The sequence below is a fragment of the Antechinus flavipes genome, chromosome 2 (assembly GCF_016432865.1).
Source record: "Antechinus flavipes isolate AdamAnt ecotype Samford, QLD, Australia chromosome 2, AdamAnt_v2, whole genome shotgun sequence".
Lineage (NCBI taxonomy): Eukaryota > Metazoa > Chordata > Mammalia > Dasyuromorphia > Dasyuridae > Antechinus > Antechinus flavipes.
Window position 1 is genome coordinate 277,154,982 of NC_067399.1, and position 16,693 is coordinate 277,171,674.

Consider the following 16,693-nt stretch of genomic DNA (forward strand, 5'->3'; position numbering starts at 1 on the left):
GCTTTGCTATAGGCTATCTACATATGGTCTTTGCTTTTTGATCCCATCTCTTAGTTAATTTGTAGTTAACTTGTTTTATGCTTTTAAAATTTTTTTTGTGCATGTGTTGTTCTGTTCCTCTCCCTCAACAAAATGTGACCCCCTTTTTATTGCAAAGGATATTTTGTTTTATGTTTCTGTCCCCGTCCCCTAGGTCTGTGATTTGCATATGTGATTTTTGATTATTTGTGTAGTTCACAGTTTTTCTTGCTAAGACAGTCAATGATATAATAGGTAGAGGGGAGTGGGCTTGAAGTCAGGAGGACCTAAATTCAGGTCCTGCTTCTGATGCTTTACTAGTTGGGGAACTGTAGACAAGTCAGATACTTAATTTTCAGTGTCCCAAGCAGTTCTCTGCAAATACAAATTAACAGACAAATTGCCTTGGGCCTGCATTACTGGAGGGAAAAAAAGATAAGTAAAATTCAGACACATATTAGGGGGAAAGTTTGAAAGGGGAAACTTTCTCTGTTTCCCTCTTTAAATTGCATTAAATTGTTGAGCAAGCACTTTCATATGCTTATCACCATGTGCCTTGTCCTTTTTCCTAAGATTTACTGTGAGTGGATATTCTGAGATTATGTATTTTCATTGCTTATTGAATAGTACTCTTTTGTCTTCTTGGTTTATATTTTTTAAAAGGGTATTTATAAAGGACCTTGGTGTGGAATGAGAAAATGCCACATTTCTTTATCCTAGCTCCCCAAATATTTCAAATTGATCCATCTATCTATCTATCTTGCTGAGGCACTTGGAGTTAAGTGACTTGCCCAGGGTCACATAGCCAGACTTGAACTCAGGTCCTCCTGACTTCACGGCTGGTGCTCTATCCACTAAAAAATATTTCAATTTTAAAGTCATATCATGTATAGAAATGCTGCTACAGAATACAAACACTAAGCATTAAATTGATCTAAACGTCTGGTTAAGGTTATCTTGAACCACCATTACAGAAAGCTCTTACTCTATGAGCAGAAATAAATTAAACTGCTCAGAAGAGGCAGATATTCATGAAAGAAGTGTGGTATTTGTTCCTATATGAGGACAATACAAGTCAGTGAGGGTAATGAGAAATATAACATTATGGCTCTTTGGGTGTAATGTTCTCTTTGTGTGTATGATGTCTAGGATTCTTTTCATTTTATTATTTGATATACTTATCTCCTTTGAAAAATTCTGTTTTCTGACTAGGCATAACAACAACACAGGACGGTGGTTGAGCAGGTTCAGAGCTATCTGGGATCCAAAGCAAGAAGACTGTTTTATTGTTGGCAGTATGGCTCGTCCAAGAAGCATAGATGTATTCCATGAGAGTGGAGAACTGGTACACTCTTTTATTGATGAAGAGTGCCTTGCCTCTGTTTGTTCCATCAATGTTATGCACCCAACTCAGAATATCTTGGCTGGGGGTAATTCTAGTGGAAGAATTCATGTTTTTAAGGGTTAAAAAAAAAAAGTTGCCAAGGTTTGGCTTTGACTAGAGTTGATTTATTTAGTTTAGGTGTGGTACTTAAGAACATTGATTTCTAGTCTTATAACACAGTAAGTTTTAGGGTATGATATATGATAACGCCAAAGTGAGCAGTATGCACTTTTCATTTTTGGGGAGAAGCAATAGAAATCTGGAGTTTTTTTTTTCTCTAAAAGTTGGGGGTGAGAATTTGGGGGTTGAATTGTATGCATTTATATAGACATGTTTTGAGGTACTTAAATGTTTTGAAAATTACTGTATTAAAGTTTTTGTGACCCAATACTTAGTCAGTCTGCTATTATTTCTATTTGTTTCTAGATTCTAGTCTGCTATTTGTTTCTAGATTCATGCTGGAAGGGACCTTGAAAAATCATCCTATTTTCTAATTAGAATTATTCTAGTAGAGGAATTACATGTCATTCTAGATGTTTGTCCATTAATTTTTATTTGATTACCTCCAAGGATGATTGAGTAATCTTTTAAAAGAACCACTCTGAATCTGGGTGGATTAGGAGGTCTTTCAGATTAAGTGCCTCTTTGGCTCTTTGTTGTTTATTTGTGCTATTTAAAAATTTTTTTAAAATTGATATCTCGTATTTTTACATCACTTATATTTCCTATTTAACTCTTCCTTTTCCTACAAAGATCTTTCTTATAACAGTCTTAAGGAAAAAAAAAAGATTCACAGAAAATGTCTTGACAAATGCAGAGTACCATCTCCTCCAAAACAAAGGTGGGGGAAGATTTCTGGTATTTATTTTTGTTGAAATTTTTCTTTTTAGAACTTGTTTGAGCATAAGTGTAAGGCTGCCTAGCTGTTGATCCAGATTTCTTTCTGGTGGCTAGTTGGTACCCAGTCTTACTATAGGATTTATAGTTTTATACAATCAAATCTCCTTCCTGTTTTTGCTGTTCTACTTGATATTTGAGTGTTTCTTTGTTTTTTTCATTCAGCGGTGTTCTAGTCTTGTCTGTAGTAACATTTAAAAATACCTTTCTAAGAACCCATTGAAAAGAATAGTTATGACATTCCTGAATTTCATGGATTCATCAGAGCCTTATTATCTTAGTTCCTTGCAGAAAGGCCCAGATCAAATTGATGAATAGTGGTAGCCTGTGAATGCAGGGGGGGGGGTTGTGTGTACATGCATGCGAGCAAGTGGTGTCCGCCTTTCCTCATAGTACTTCCCTAATGGAACAGTATGTTTCCCCCTAAGTAAGTCCCAGCTGCTGTATGTATTCCTTCAAGCAGCATAGGCAGGACCATCAAGGCAATGCTAGGGTATCTGTTGACATTTTTCAAAGGATTTAAGTCTTGAAAGGGCCTTGGAAATCATCTGATCTAATCTCACCTTTATTGGGGTCCCAGGAAGTTGACTTGCCCCCAGGTCATAACAAGTAGTAAAGAGTACAGCTAAAATCCGAACCCCAGATTCTTTGACCTAAGTCAAGGCTTCTCTTTTTTAACCACCCCTCTCTGGAGTTACTCATCTGAGTGAATCCCAAGAACCACAACCAACCAACATCTCAAAATGCTGCCAAGTAGGTAGGGCCTTCACTGAATTCTGGGTGGAATGATACTTTCTGTTCTCCTATTTACAGGCTTAATCACTGAAGTCCCTGTGCTTTTTATTATTCTCTAGTCATCAATGCTGGAAGCAATAAGGAGGGAGGAAGAAATAGGGGATTTCCTTGGTTCGTGTAAAATCTTGTGTGTTAATTTTGATCTTAAGTCATAACCAGGTGTCATCAGAGTAAGGTGCCCTTTCTTTTAAGTTCTAGTAAGTGGTACATGACAAGGCCATAAGGTAAAAGCTATGGGGTAAAGAAGGGGATTTTGTAGTGCTTCTCCTTCACTGAACATGTTTAGATGTGAAGTTCTACTTGGAAGAGAGATAAATAATTTTTGACTACATTGTTATCTGACTTGCTAGAATTAAATAAACAACAACAAACCCACTCGTTTCCCATGATATTTAAATATTTATTTAATTTTAAAAATAGTCTTCATGGCACCAATGACTTGATGATAACTACATATTATGGATGTAGAAAAAGGTACATCAATTGAAGGAAAATGTAACTTTCGAAGATTTGGCACATGAAAGGATTAACATCTATTTTTATGAAACTAAGAAATTCACATTTGCTGTAGTTTAACCTTCTGCTTAAAGGACGCAGTACACTATTCTTTAATAAAAGATTTGTTTCCTCTGATGGACAAAGCTCTGGAAACCAATGCTTTTCCTATGAAATAAAACTAATTGGAAGAGAAAATTGAAACCTTGTGGAACACATAATAAAACTGAGTTAAAAACACGACCAGTACTAAGGTGTGGGAGAGACACCATATGACATTAGTAAGTGACAAAGGAGGTTTGTTATTCAGTCTATTTCAAAAGTAAATCTAAGCAAAAAATTCTGTCCATAATTTTTTGGGTTAAACTCTTCTTTAAAAACAAAACAATTCAATGGACAAAATCTCACAATAGGAAGTGGTGTGTAGCACTATTGTACCATTTGGACTCTAGACACAAGTAACACATTAAAAAATGAAATACTGTATCTTTCATGTATAATGAAAATGGTCTGGATTGAAACTATCACTTGCTGCATAGAAACACCATGTTACTACAGGCTGAGGTAGGAACACTACACTAAAAGTAATCTGCTATGTTGCATAAGACAGTAGATATCCATATTAAAACCAGCCCCCAGCTCCTGGCAGCCTCTTCTCACATTGTCTACCTTTTATTTGTAGTCCTATGCTAAAAAGCCTTGTTACAAATGGCAGCATCTCATTTTTAAAGTGAAAGCAAATTCAGTGACCCATGTCTCTCCCAGCATTCTTGGTCTGTTTGCCACTCTGTCCGGAGGTCATTGCTAAAAAGAGTGTTGCTGGCAGGGAGGTTCTGGGACAATCCATTCCACCGGATCATCCTGTTCTTTCAGATTCAGACATCTTTTGTCTAGCATGGGGTATGGTCCTCACATAGCATGAGGTTTCTGAAGGAAAATGGTCACAGATATCTTAATATCTCCTGCTCCTAGCATGTAATTGGGTCTGCCAACCTAAGAGCAGGAGAAGATTTTTTAATGTTATAGATGAAAAAAAACATCTTTCATAAAAATAATAAAATGGTATTTAAAAAAAAAAAGCTTGTGCAACAGCCTTGATTTCTATTAAGATCATGGATCCCGTTTTCATCATTTCATTACTGTTCATTTGCTGGTTTGACTAAGTATGCAGCTAATAAGGGAAGATCTAACTTGAAAACTGCTCATTCTGCTCCTCCCCAAGGGATAAAAGCAGCTGCCATCTGAAATATGTCTCAGGAACACTACAAGTCTTCCTTAATAAGATTTGTTAGGCTCCATATAACTTAGAAATCTTTCCCTGAGATGAAAGCAAGATCTTGTGCCTTTCCGAGCATATGCCTTCCCTGCATGTTCTTAGGCAGGTGTTGCTGAGGATTCCCTCAGTGAAGATATTGGGCCTTCATTTTCCTGATGAAGAGGATGGCCCCAGCAGTGACTCCACGCTATTTAGTCCAGTTCTTTTACCTTCTAGACTTAGAAATTCCTCTCGGCTGATTCTTCTGGCCTCCTCCATGGATATTGATGTTGAAATTCTGTTTTTCTGGAAGCTTTTCATCCTCAGGATCAATTTCTTCCTTGAACCATTTTGTAATCAGATTCTATTTGCTCACTCCACAAAGTAAAAAAAAAAAAAGATGATTAACAAAATGGCATTTGCTTCTTAAATCATACATTGTGAAAGTGTCCTTTTCGGGTGGTACAAATTATGTACCACTGAATCAAAGAGCTTTCGGATAAATAAACTATGGTTGCTGCTAGCTATGCTTTTGCCTGAAATTCCTGAATGGGCAATCCTTGGCCAGTAATTTCAATTGCCTTAGTACTTTTAATACTTCTGGACCAGTAAAAAAGGGTTGAAGCTTGGGGAGAAAAATCCGCTGATGACTGAGTTCATATAACAAGATACATCCTGATGTGCACCGAGCTCTAGTCTAAGGGAACAGACTTACCCTACCCCTGTTGTTGCTGCTGCTGCTGCTGTTTCAGTGGCCCCTTCAGATGCCCACACTCTGCTCAGATTTGGGGGGAAAAAGGGAAAAAAAATAAATCCACCTCAGACCAGTTGCTAAAGGGGTTGATTATGTGAACCAGCTTTCCAAACTATTCAAAGCAGATGACTTAATGAAAAAATTCTGTCTGGGAGGGGAGCCCGCCCGAGCAATTCCCCTTTTTGGAAACCGCTGCACTCCAAACACATTCCTTTGAGGCTGCCACGGCCAGTCCGCTAGCACTCAGTAGCACCATTACAAAGGCTCCTGCAGAATACAACAGTGCTAGTCCTTGACTAGTGTCCCATCTGCCAGGTGACACTAATGGAATAATCGTTAATTATAATAAAATAAATTCTTTTATTTGATAATTTCAAAATAATACACATCTATGAAAATCAAAATTCAAAACCAGAAACTATCCTGCAAATTGGAAAGATGAAAAAGAACCGCAGAGTCTTTCTTGAAAGAACTTCGGAAGAAAATGAGTTTCCCCAGTTTATTTAGGCAGGACTCAAGCCTATCCCTTTCTTCTCCCGGGAAACAACCCTCCTAGGCTGCAGTGTACTTGGAGTCATGAGAGGAGGACTTATATGTGCCGATGGTTCCGCGATGGGTCCCATTGCTGGGAACGGGTAGCAGGTATCTCCTCGGTCCACCTGGCTAGTTAATGGGAGGAGTCATACCTTCTCAGGTGTCAATGAGCAGGCTCACGACTGAGCGGATTTTGCAGGCAAACCATCGCCTGAGGGGATAAAAGTATTGATAATGGAACTGTTCAAATTCAGGGGTCTGGCGGATATCACGGAAAAAGGCAATGTCAAGGTCAGACTCGGTAAGGATGATCAGGAGGAGGAGCAAAACAAAGAGGAGTCCCACAGTCACAAGGAGCAAACGGAGGACACTTAAAACAAACTTATTCACCTGTTCTGCCTCGGGCCCGCCGTGGCCTTGGCACAGGGCCTTCAGCTCGCCCCCCAGGGCCTCCACTTCTGCGGCCGTCGGGGTGCTGGCTTCCGATTCCTTCTCCTCTTCGATGCTGCAGGGGGCGCCGTTGATCTGCCTCGAGAGCAGCATCAGCTCCAGGCTGTGCTCCGCCACGGGCGTGGGCAGCACGCTGTCCGCCGGGCTGTAGGCCTCGTCCGCTATCACCGCCACCCGCTCGCTGCTGTCGGCCCGGCCGCTGCGCACGTGAGGCAGGAAGGTGTCGCTGTGGGAGGTGGAGCGCACCGGCGTGGAGTGGGCGCTGTCCCGAAGGGACTCCAGACCTAAGCACGAGAAGAGCGCGGAGAAGGCGGCGTCATCGGTGAGACAGGCACGCAGCGGGCCCCGGGACGCAGGGACCCACGGCGGGGAGGGGACCCCCAACCCCCGCTTCCCCCAGTCATGGGGAACACGGCTGAGCCACTTCGTGCCCCACTCGGGGCTCTAATTCACTTAATTAAAGACCATCCAACCCTGGTGCTGTTCCAGCGGCAAACTCGGGGATCCCGACTGTTGGGGGTTTCCCGAGTTACCCGGTCGCCTTCCTTTGAATACTGGCGACTTAATCTATGAGTAATAATAATAATCTATTAATCTTAGACTGTGACTCTGGGGAACAGGATTGAGAAAAAGAACTGACACCCCCTCAAACTCTCTTGGAAATAGACCTAAAAGGACCCCTTACTTGTTAAGTGTAACATGACAGGCCACATTTCTCTAATGCCTAAAGTTTTGGTATGTGCTGTTTGAAGATTTTGTGAGCTGGCTCATGGGCCCTTAACATGTTCAATCAGTTCAAAGTAAAGGCATTTACTGAAACGACATGCTCAGGACAGCAGTTACAAAACAGGCTCCCTGTCAATCTGAAGCACAATTGCTTCAATGCCTTGTAATGGGAATGTGGATATTTGTGGACTCCTATTTCTGAGTATTTCTCCTTTTATAGATAAGGAGACTGATAGAGTAGCTGCCAGACCAAACACATCGATTCCCCGTTCCCTGATGCAATGAGGGTTTTTACCCCTTTAAGGGTACGAGTTCTGTATATACCTCTCTTCTTATTCCTTTTGGAAAAGGATGTGTGACCTGTTCATGAGCCAGGACATTCTTTTTTTATGTTATACATGTTAAAATATATGTTAAAGCCAATATATATAAACATTTATACAATTATCTTACTGCATAAGAAAAATCAGATCAAAAAGAAAAGAAAATGAGAAAGAAAAATGCAAGCAAACAATAACAAAAAGAGTGAGAATATTATGCTGTGATCCACACTCAGTTCCCAAAGTCCTCTCGCTGGGTGTAGATGAGCTAGGACATTCTTTTGGGGGAACCTTGGTTAGTACTCAGGCTATTAGCAGGGAATCACTTGCTTCCAAAACTCCTGGTACTGGACAAATTCATGGACAAATACAAACTCTGGAGTAATTTCTACAGATACTCATTTGTACAATCAATCAAAAATAAACATTAAGTACCTGTTATGTACAATAGATATAAAGAGAAGCAAAAAAAATTCTGTCCTAGGAACATAATCTAATAGGAAAGATGATGTGGCAAAAAATACATGCATAGAAAACTAAATACAGGATAAATGTGAAATAACAGAGGGAAGACACTAGAATAAGGAAGGTTAAGGTAGGCTTTCTATAGGAAGCAGTATTTAGTTAGGACTTAAAGGAAGCAACTGTAGTTGGAGCAGAGAAGGGAAAGCTTTCCAGGAATGAAGGACAGCCAGAAAAAATAGCCATGAGAAAGAATGTCTTATTCATGAAACAGCCAGGAAGCCAATGTCAGTGGATAAAATACTATGTATTGGTGAGTAAGTATAAGAAAACCAGAAAGGTAGAAAGAGGACTAGGTAGTAGATATATTCAAAGAGATATGGTGGACGCAGACATTTTTCCCCGTTTCCTAAGACGTCCTCAGCTGAATCCCTAGATTGTACCCACCTTGTCCATTTCCCTTACCAGGAAAGGGGACATGTGTAACCATCTGTTACCCTTCCTGAGTACTGAGCTCTGTTATGGATGTACAAAGATAGGATAATCTTTGCTCTATCCATATTGCTCCTATACATCTGGTCCTTTCTTATTTTTCCCCTTTGCTAAAGTGCTTTCAAAATGGCACTCTCCAAATCAGTCACCAGTGATCTAATTGGCAAATCTAATGGTTTTTTCCTTAAACGTCAGCCTTCTTGATCCTCTCTTCTCTGGGTTTTTCTTTCCCTTCTGGATCTTCATTCATGTATGTACATTAAATACAAGTTCTCTACTGTATTATTTGGTAATATTATCAGTTCCCTTGGATTCAATGATCACCTTTCTATTTATGGTTTCCAATCTTACCTAGTTTTAACTTTTTTGCTGACCTCCAGTTTTGCCTTTCCCACAGTCTATTAAATATCTCAAAGTAGATGTCCTGTAGAGGTTTTAAACTTAATTTGTTCAAAACTGAATTTACTTTCATTCTCCAAAAATCTTCCCCTCTTCCCAACTTCCTTATTATTGAGAGCATCAACAAACTCAAATCTGTTGCCAAAGCCTGCAGATTTTACCTTTGTAAACATTTAATCTGCCCCTTCTTTCCTCTTATACTGCCACCATCCTGGTACAGACCCTCATCCTTTTATACTTAGACTATTATAATAGCTTGCCAGTGGATCTGTCTGCCTCAAATCTCAGACCCCTTCAATCCATCTGCTCTTTGGCCAACAGCTAACTCCAATGGCTTCTTATTGTCTCTAGGATCAAATATAAAATTCTCTGTTTGGCATTAAAAGCCATTCATGACCTCACCCCCACGTACCTTTCTAGTCTTCTTCCACTTCACCTACTCTGTGGCCTAGTGACATGGGTCTCCTGGAAGTTTCCTATTTCAGACTCCCATTTTCTGATTCTGGGCATTTTCACTGACTGTCTCCCATTCTCTTCCTCCTCATTACCTTCTCTAGATTCCTTCAAATCCCAACTAAAATCCCATGTTTTACAGGAAGTCATTCCTGATTTCTCTTACTTCTGGTGCCTTTCTTCTACTGATTCATTCAAATTTAGTCTGTGTATGGCTTGTTTGTTGTGTGTTGTCCCCACCTTTAGACTGTGAGCTCTTGGAAGTCAATGAGTATTTTTGCTTTTGTATCCCTAGTATTTAGGCATAATGTCTGACCTATTAAGGAAAAAGTCATGTGGACCAATAAAACTGAAAAGTAAAAATACTCTTGGAGATTACTCTAGATCTAAACACGTTTTGATACATTCTAGATTGAACGCCTGGAATTACTAATAATAAACAGTCTGATCTATCAGAGTGATGCCCTAGATTTGAATCTAGGAGCTAGCTAATCATAAAGAAAGAAAATGACTCAGATTACACTTTCATTTTACCAGTGATAGCTCAGTCTTGAGTCTCTGGGTTATTGCCCTGGCTAGCAGGGAAAAGCCCAAACAAAGATTCCCTCTAAGAAGCTCAAGTACAGAATCAGGAACTTCTTAAAAATCCAGGCTAGAAAGTCTTCCACTTTACCACCTCACCTTGAACAGATCTAAACCCTTGTATCTAGAGCCAAAGCAATCTCCAAGAATGGCAGTTACTATTCAGTTTTATTGGTCCAGAGTTACTTTTTTTTCCCCTTCAGGGCAACCTTTTTATTCATCTGTTGGAGAGACTGGTTGTGGATAGCCACATGAGAAGCTTGTGTGAATGGCTTAACTCCTACAAGATCTCTTTGAAAGCTCTTGGTTCATGTACAAAAATATTTGTAGTAGTTCTTTTTTTTGTAGTGGCAAGGAACTGGAAATTGAGTGGATGCCCATCAGTTGAGGAATGGCTGAATAAGTTATGGTATATGAATGTTAAGGACTATTATTGTGGGGGCAGCTAGTTGGTGCAGTGGATAGAGCACCAGCCCTGAAGTCAGAAGGACCTGAGTTCAAATCTGGCCTCAGACAATTAACACTTCTTTGCTGTGTGATCCTAGGCAAGTCACTTAATCCAATTGCCTTAGCAAATTTATATATACATATATATATATATATATATATATATATATACACACTTATATATATATATAATTGTTCTATAAGAAATGATGAGCAGGCTGATTTCTGAAAATCCTGGGAAGAATTACATGAATTGATACATAGTGAAGTGAGTGAGCAGAATTGGAGAATACTGTACACAGTAGTACAGCAAGATTATGTGATATTCATCTTGGCTCTTCAACAATGTTGTGATTCAAGGCAGTTCCAATAGACTTGGATGAAAAGAGTCATCCACATCCAGAGAATGGACTATGAGGCTGAATGTGATCAAAACATAGTATTTTTATCTTTTTGTTGTTGTTTGCTTTTTTTTTTTTTTTTTGTTCTTGTGGTTTTTTTCTCTTTTCATCTGATTTTCATCTGATTTATGCAGCATGACAAATATGGAAATATGTTGAGAAAAATTGCACATGTTTAAACTATAATGGATTGCTTGCCGTTTTAGGAAGGGAGGGAGACAAATTTGGGACACAAGGTTTCACAAAACTAAAAGTTAAAAAATATCTTTGAACGTATTTGGAAAAATAGTATTAAGAAAAAAAGAAACTTCTTGGTTGACCAAGTTCCAGGAAGGAGAGAGGAAGTGAGAAGAGAAAAACTAATGGTCCAAAGGAAGGTAGGCTGTTAGGGAATGACCCTTTTGTCTCTCTTCTCATGTCCATGCGCTAGACATTAATTAGTCAGGCTCCTTCTACAATTATTTTATCACTCTGTTCTATTTCTGACATCCTACCTACTTTTGGCACATATGACAGCATTTAATCATCTGTCTTAAGCTATATGGTAGCTTCTAGCTGGTGTGTTTCACATTTGCATGGTGTTTAGTACCTTTTAAAGCGCTTCCATCTTTATCCTCTTTTGTCTTCACAGTTCTATGAGCTAGGCAGAGTAGGTATCATTATTGTTGTTCAGTTATATCTGACTCTTCATGACCCCATAGCTCATATTGGCTTGGGGCTGTCTTAGCAAAGACATTGAATGGTTTGCCATCTCCTTCTCTAGTGTATTAAGGCAAATAGGGGGTGAAATGACTTGCCCAGGATCACCCAGCGTAAGTAGGGTCTGAGTTGGGATTTGAACTTGCATTTTTCTCCTCCAGGCCCAGTGATCTATCCATAGCACCACCTGAGTGCTTCGAGGGTAGGTGTTACATATCCCCATTTTACAGATGGGGAAAATGAAAATTGTGGACTTTCTTCAAGGCCAGACAAGTAGTTTGCTGCAGAGTTAGAACTAAATAAACCTCAGGTCTCTTGACATTCAGCTGGATGGTTTTTTTTTTTTTTGTTGTTGTTTTGTTTTTGTTTTTGCTGCAACTCAGTGATTGAGTTGAGTGTGTTAAATGATTCTAAATTTAGTGGGAGACAAGAGAGATATGAACTATCCTCTAGGTTACTAGCTTACTGCCTTCAGTACAGCCTGAGAAACTGTCCTGAAACAATGCGAAGGTGAGAAGCCCCATCCGGTGTCATGAATCAGACTATGGTTTTCCGGACATAGCATATTCAGTATAGTTTCTCTGACTTCATCTGCTTGGCAAGCAGAGGGCAGGGGGTGGGGGCAGTGATGGATTCATGATGTATGGTCCTAATGACCTGATAGTTACATGTTGTCAACTCTCCCCCATTTTCCATTCTATCCCTTCCTTTCCTTTTCCTTTCTCATATCACTCCATTCTTGCCTAGTACAGAAGGTACCTGGCAGCAACGGCCTGACCCCCTGGAACATTCCAGGGCAGTGTGCCCGTATCCTTACAAGGACAGCACAGAGCCCCTTCCACAGCATCACTAATGCAGCTGATTAGCAGCCACTTCAGAAAAGGCTTCCCTTGGCCCAGGACGGGGCTTTGAGAAAGCTGGGGGAAAGAACAGGGATTAAATATCTGTGTAAGAATGGAGGGCAAAGAGGCACCCAAGTTACACGGCACGCTGGCCCTCTCTTTTGCCAGAACACCCTGTGATAATGTTATTGTGTCTGCTAAGGTGAACCCTGGATTGAGGGTTTGATTTTTACCATCTCAGAAAAGGCCTCAAGGTCATGTTCAAATCCAGCATTCTGAGACAGTGCCTGACGTGGGAAGCCAAGGAGGGAGAGGGGCAGGAGAAGAAGAATGAGAAAGAGGAGTTGTGCCGGCTCGTCCTAGCTAAGATCTAAGGTGCTGCGACAGGATACAACAAAAGGATGTTATCTGCCGTTACCTTGGAGGCGTTCCAGAGGACCCTGGTGGCCAGCAGCGGCCCTCACAATGTTCCGGGGCACGACCCCCACAATCCTCCCCTGTAGCCTGGGTCCCACTCTCAGGACACGTACGCTCATGGACCGCTGACAATGGTTAGTCATCCGGAGCTGAACTGGAACTTTGGTCTGGATTTTTATCAGGCTCTTCCCCATGCTGATTCTTGGGAGACAGACGATCACTTCAGGCTTGAAAAATCAGGCTGTGTGTAGGGAATGGAGGGGAAGCCAGCCCTGCTCCACAGCACGACCCCCACCCCAGTTTCCACAGAACCTCAAAGTGGGCAAGGCAGAATATGGTGAAGGGGAGAGCTCCAGAGAGGCGAGCGCTCAGGAAGCTGGGCTTGAGAAGAGCTCTGTAAGAGGGATATTGCTTCTGTGGCTTCTGAGGGGCCTCGGCGGGTGGGCAGAGAACTTGAGCTGTTTTGTGTTTGACTTTTTCACAAGTGTTCTAGATAACTGTTGGCGTGAGAGCTATTCATTGCAAACTAGGAGCAGATTTCAGGCTTGTGCTTGGATTGGTTGAGACCAATAGCTCAACCCATGTAGATGTGTTCCCTGAGCACATGCATGCCCTGCTCTGTCAGCTGGGTTACTAGACATACTCTTTGGGAAGTATTTCTGGTAACTGCAACCTGGAGTGTGATGAGTTGTGATAGGTTCCTTTTCACATAAAATGATGTTATTACTCGCTGCAAAAGCTATTTCCCTTTTGCTACCAATTTCCCATCTCACTCAGGATCATCTTGGGGACATCAGACATGTCCCTAGCCAAGCTGTCACTGTTTGTCCTGGGAAGGTCATGGAGCTGGGCAGGATAAGGTAAAAGGCTTTATCAAGGCTGTAGCCTTAATTCCAGAGAAAGCAGAGGCCTCATCCACATACCTCGGCAACCCTGATGAGTTGGAAGATGGTGTCGTCCCAGCTTGGCCAGGCTTTACTACTTGCAATTGGGTAAAATTCCCTTTCTGAGAACTACTAGCAAAATAGAATGTATAGGTCCATCCTTCCTTTCTTCCTCTTCCAAAACTTGGGATAAGTTACTTCTGAACTGCTGGAAATCCTGGGCAAAGGACAGAGGGCAGTTTTCCAAAATCCACAAGCTCCTTAGGGTTTTAGCTAGTTAGCACCTGACTTAGTCCTTCAGCTCATGGTGAGATGCATCAATGGTCTTTTCTTTGTGGTTGTCACACCTCCTCCCCTTTTAGAATCCCACAATAAGGGAAAAAAGTAATTGTGTTTCTGGGGTAGAATTCCAGAGGTGAAATTTCCTCTGAAGTGATTCTTTTTTTTTCAAAGAACTCCTGGAAATTCTTTCTATAGGCTTACTTTTTGCTGTATTTATTCAGCTACTTAAAAGCCCAAATTTTTTTCTTTTTATTCACTTATATTGTTCAAGGAAGCAAGTCTCTGTCCACATTTTGCCTTTCCTTTTTTCCCCTCACTCTCCTTGCCAGGATCCCCAACCAGCTTCTTTTCATTGTCAGCTTTATTTTTATTTATTTTTTAGGAGTATCACTGGTTTTATTCTTGTCAATAAGGACAATGACAGCCATTCTGCATCCCTTCAATGTGACTTCCACCTTGTTCATTTACAGTCTTTTCCCAGCATCCCAATACCAGTTGGGGCAGTGTCATTGTCAGCTTTAAGCTCATATCCTCTGTGTACCCACAAATCATTTGGGTTCCAGCAGTTCTGGGTTTCTGTTTTTAAAAATGTGGATAAGACACCGTTGTGGCTACTGCTAATAATAATAACTGAAATTATTAAAGTGCTTTAGACCTTGCAAGCATCTTGAAAATATCTCATCTGGGCCTGACAACAACCCTGTGAGGAAGTCCTATAGAAGGATACTGAAGTTTCTTTATTAAAACAGCCCTTTCATCTGAAGTTTCTGATCTAGTTTGGATGAGGAACCATTTTTTCTTCAATTACCAATTTTGAAACAATCTACATACTGAAATATGTGTGTCACATTTATTTATTTTGAAAGACAACTGGGGTTAAGTGACTTGTCCAGGGTTACATAGCTAATAAGTGTCTGAGGCTGAATTTGAACCCAGGTAGTTCTGACTCCATAGCCTTTATCATCTTTAACAAAATCCTAACTACTTTCTGGAAACTGAGTACAAATTTAAGAAAAAACATAAGTTCTAGGAAATGGATAAGCATGGTAGCCAATTTAGAATATTATATAATATGCTGAATATAATTAAAGTTATTAACCTATCTTCACCCTTAATTGGATTTAGGAAAATGATCCTTCTGTAGACTGCATGTTTGATATGTGATGAATCAAAACTGTTACCTAAACTTTCACATGAACTTTGTAACTAATGTTTTAACTTATTGTGGGATTTTACTCTTTCTTTAGGATAAATACTGCTAGTTTCTGATTAGTAGAAATAATGAATCCCCTGAAGTAGCATATAATTTGAATTTCTACTACATATTTCCATATGTTACACATTTAAAAGTTTTTATAATATTAATTCAAATATATGTGACTGCTAGTGGGGGGAGGGGAGGAGGAGAGGATATCCAATCAGGACTTAGCGATAATAAAAATTGTGACTAAAAATGGCTTATAAGAGAGATTTACAAACTCAGGAGCAATATCTGTCCCTTTGGATTTCCTCTGGTTAAGGAGATATACTTATAATTAGAATAATCTAATGAATAAAATTATCTCTAGTAGCCTTCTGCCCCAAAATGCAGAGTAAGCTATTTTTCTTCCACAGTATCCACATCTATTATTATTATTCTCATTTTAAAAAAAAAAAGTCATCAGAGGAGTTAATAATTTGTTCATAGTCACAGACATAGTTTGACTACCAAGCTACATAGCTTCTCATTCCCATTTTGCAGTGGATGGAGCTCAGACTATCAGTCTTGTTTACCTCCTGATATTCACAAGTTATTAAATAATTTGGACTAGAGGAAATGCCTATCCAAAGTCCTAGCTCTGAATTTTTATGTCATATTTTATTTCAGTATTTGAAATAATTTACAATTTCAAGAGGCATCTCTCAACTTTCTGAGAGCAAATTCCTCTATGATGTAGCAGGTGATCTCTCTCTTTTTTGTAAATATAGTATCTTATTTTTTTCCAATTACAAGTAAAAATGGTTTCCAACATTCATTCTTTTATAAGATGTTGGTTCTAAATTTTTCTTCCTCCCTTCCCCTCCTTCTTCCCAAGATAGCAAGCAAACTGATATAGGATATACATGTGAAATCATGTTAAATATATTTCCACATTAGTCATGTAAAAAACAAAAAGGAAAAATGTTAAAAAAAAAAAACCCAAAGTGAAAATAGTATGCTTTAATCTATATTCTGACTCTATAGACTTTTCTTTGAATATGCATCGTATTTTTCATCATGTATCTTTTGGAATTTTGGAATCACAGACATTGAATAATTGTATTACTGAAAAGAGGTAAGTCTATCATAGTTGTTCATCCCACAATATTGACCTTACTGTGTACAATGTTTTCCTATCAGGTGATCTCTTAAGAGATGCCATAGCTAAATAACTGTGTGATGAGTCTCTTGGGCTGGGGCTCAGGTCATAGTTATAAATTGCAGCTCCTTACAAAGTCCATCCCTGCATGTGGTCTGAATAACAGCTGCCAGAGCTCCTGTGCCTCCGCAAGGCCACTTCTCTGCCATGGAGAGGAGAGTTATAATGTCATGCCAAATACTGGAAGTGTTCAGTAGTAGTCCCCTCTGGGCTCCATTCATGACTTTGCCATGTCCCTGCAGAAGCACCTTCTCCCTCCCTACCTGCTGACCCTGCTTTGGAGCATCCTTTTATGGGTCTTCTTCC

General features: G+C 39.9%; 2 protein-coding genes across 6 annotated transcripts in view; one reads left to right on the top strand and one right to left on the bottom strand.

Annotated features, from left to right (window-relative positions):
• Positions 1-1,792, top strand: part of WDR76 (WD repeat domain 76) — a 40,617-nt gene extending 38,825 nt beyond the window's left edge. For all 3 annotated transcript variants that reach the window (XM_051977216.1, XM_051977215.1, XM_051977217.1), the window contains exon 13: positions 1,231-1,792. In XM_051977216.1, coding sequence (XP_051833176.1) covers positions 1,231-1,486 — 256 coding nt within the window. In that variant the 3' untranslated portion in view covers positions 1,487-1,792. The remainder of the gene's footprint in view (positions 1-1,230) is intronic.
• Positions 1,793-3,473: 1,681 nt separating this feature from the next.
• The window catches only part of FRMD5 (FERM domain containing 5), a 374,150-nt gene continuing 360,930 nt past the window's right edge, over positions 3,474-16,693 (bottom strand). For all 3 annotated transcript variants that reach the window (XM_051977225.1, XM_051977226.1, XM_051977227.1), the window contains one exon: positions 3,474-6,866. In XM_051977225.1, the coding sequence (XP_051833185.1) occupies positions 6,289-6,866 (578 nt within the window). In that variant the 3' untranslated portion in view covers positions 3,474-6,288. The remainder of the gene's footprint in view (positions 6,867-16,693) is intronic.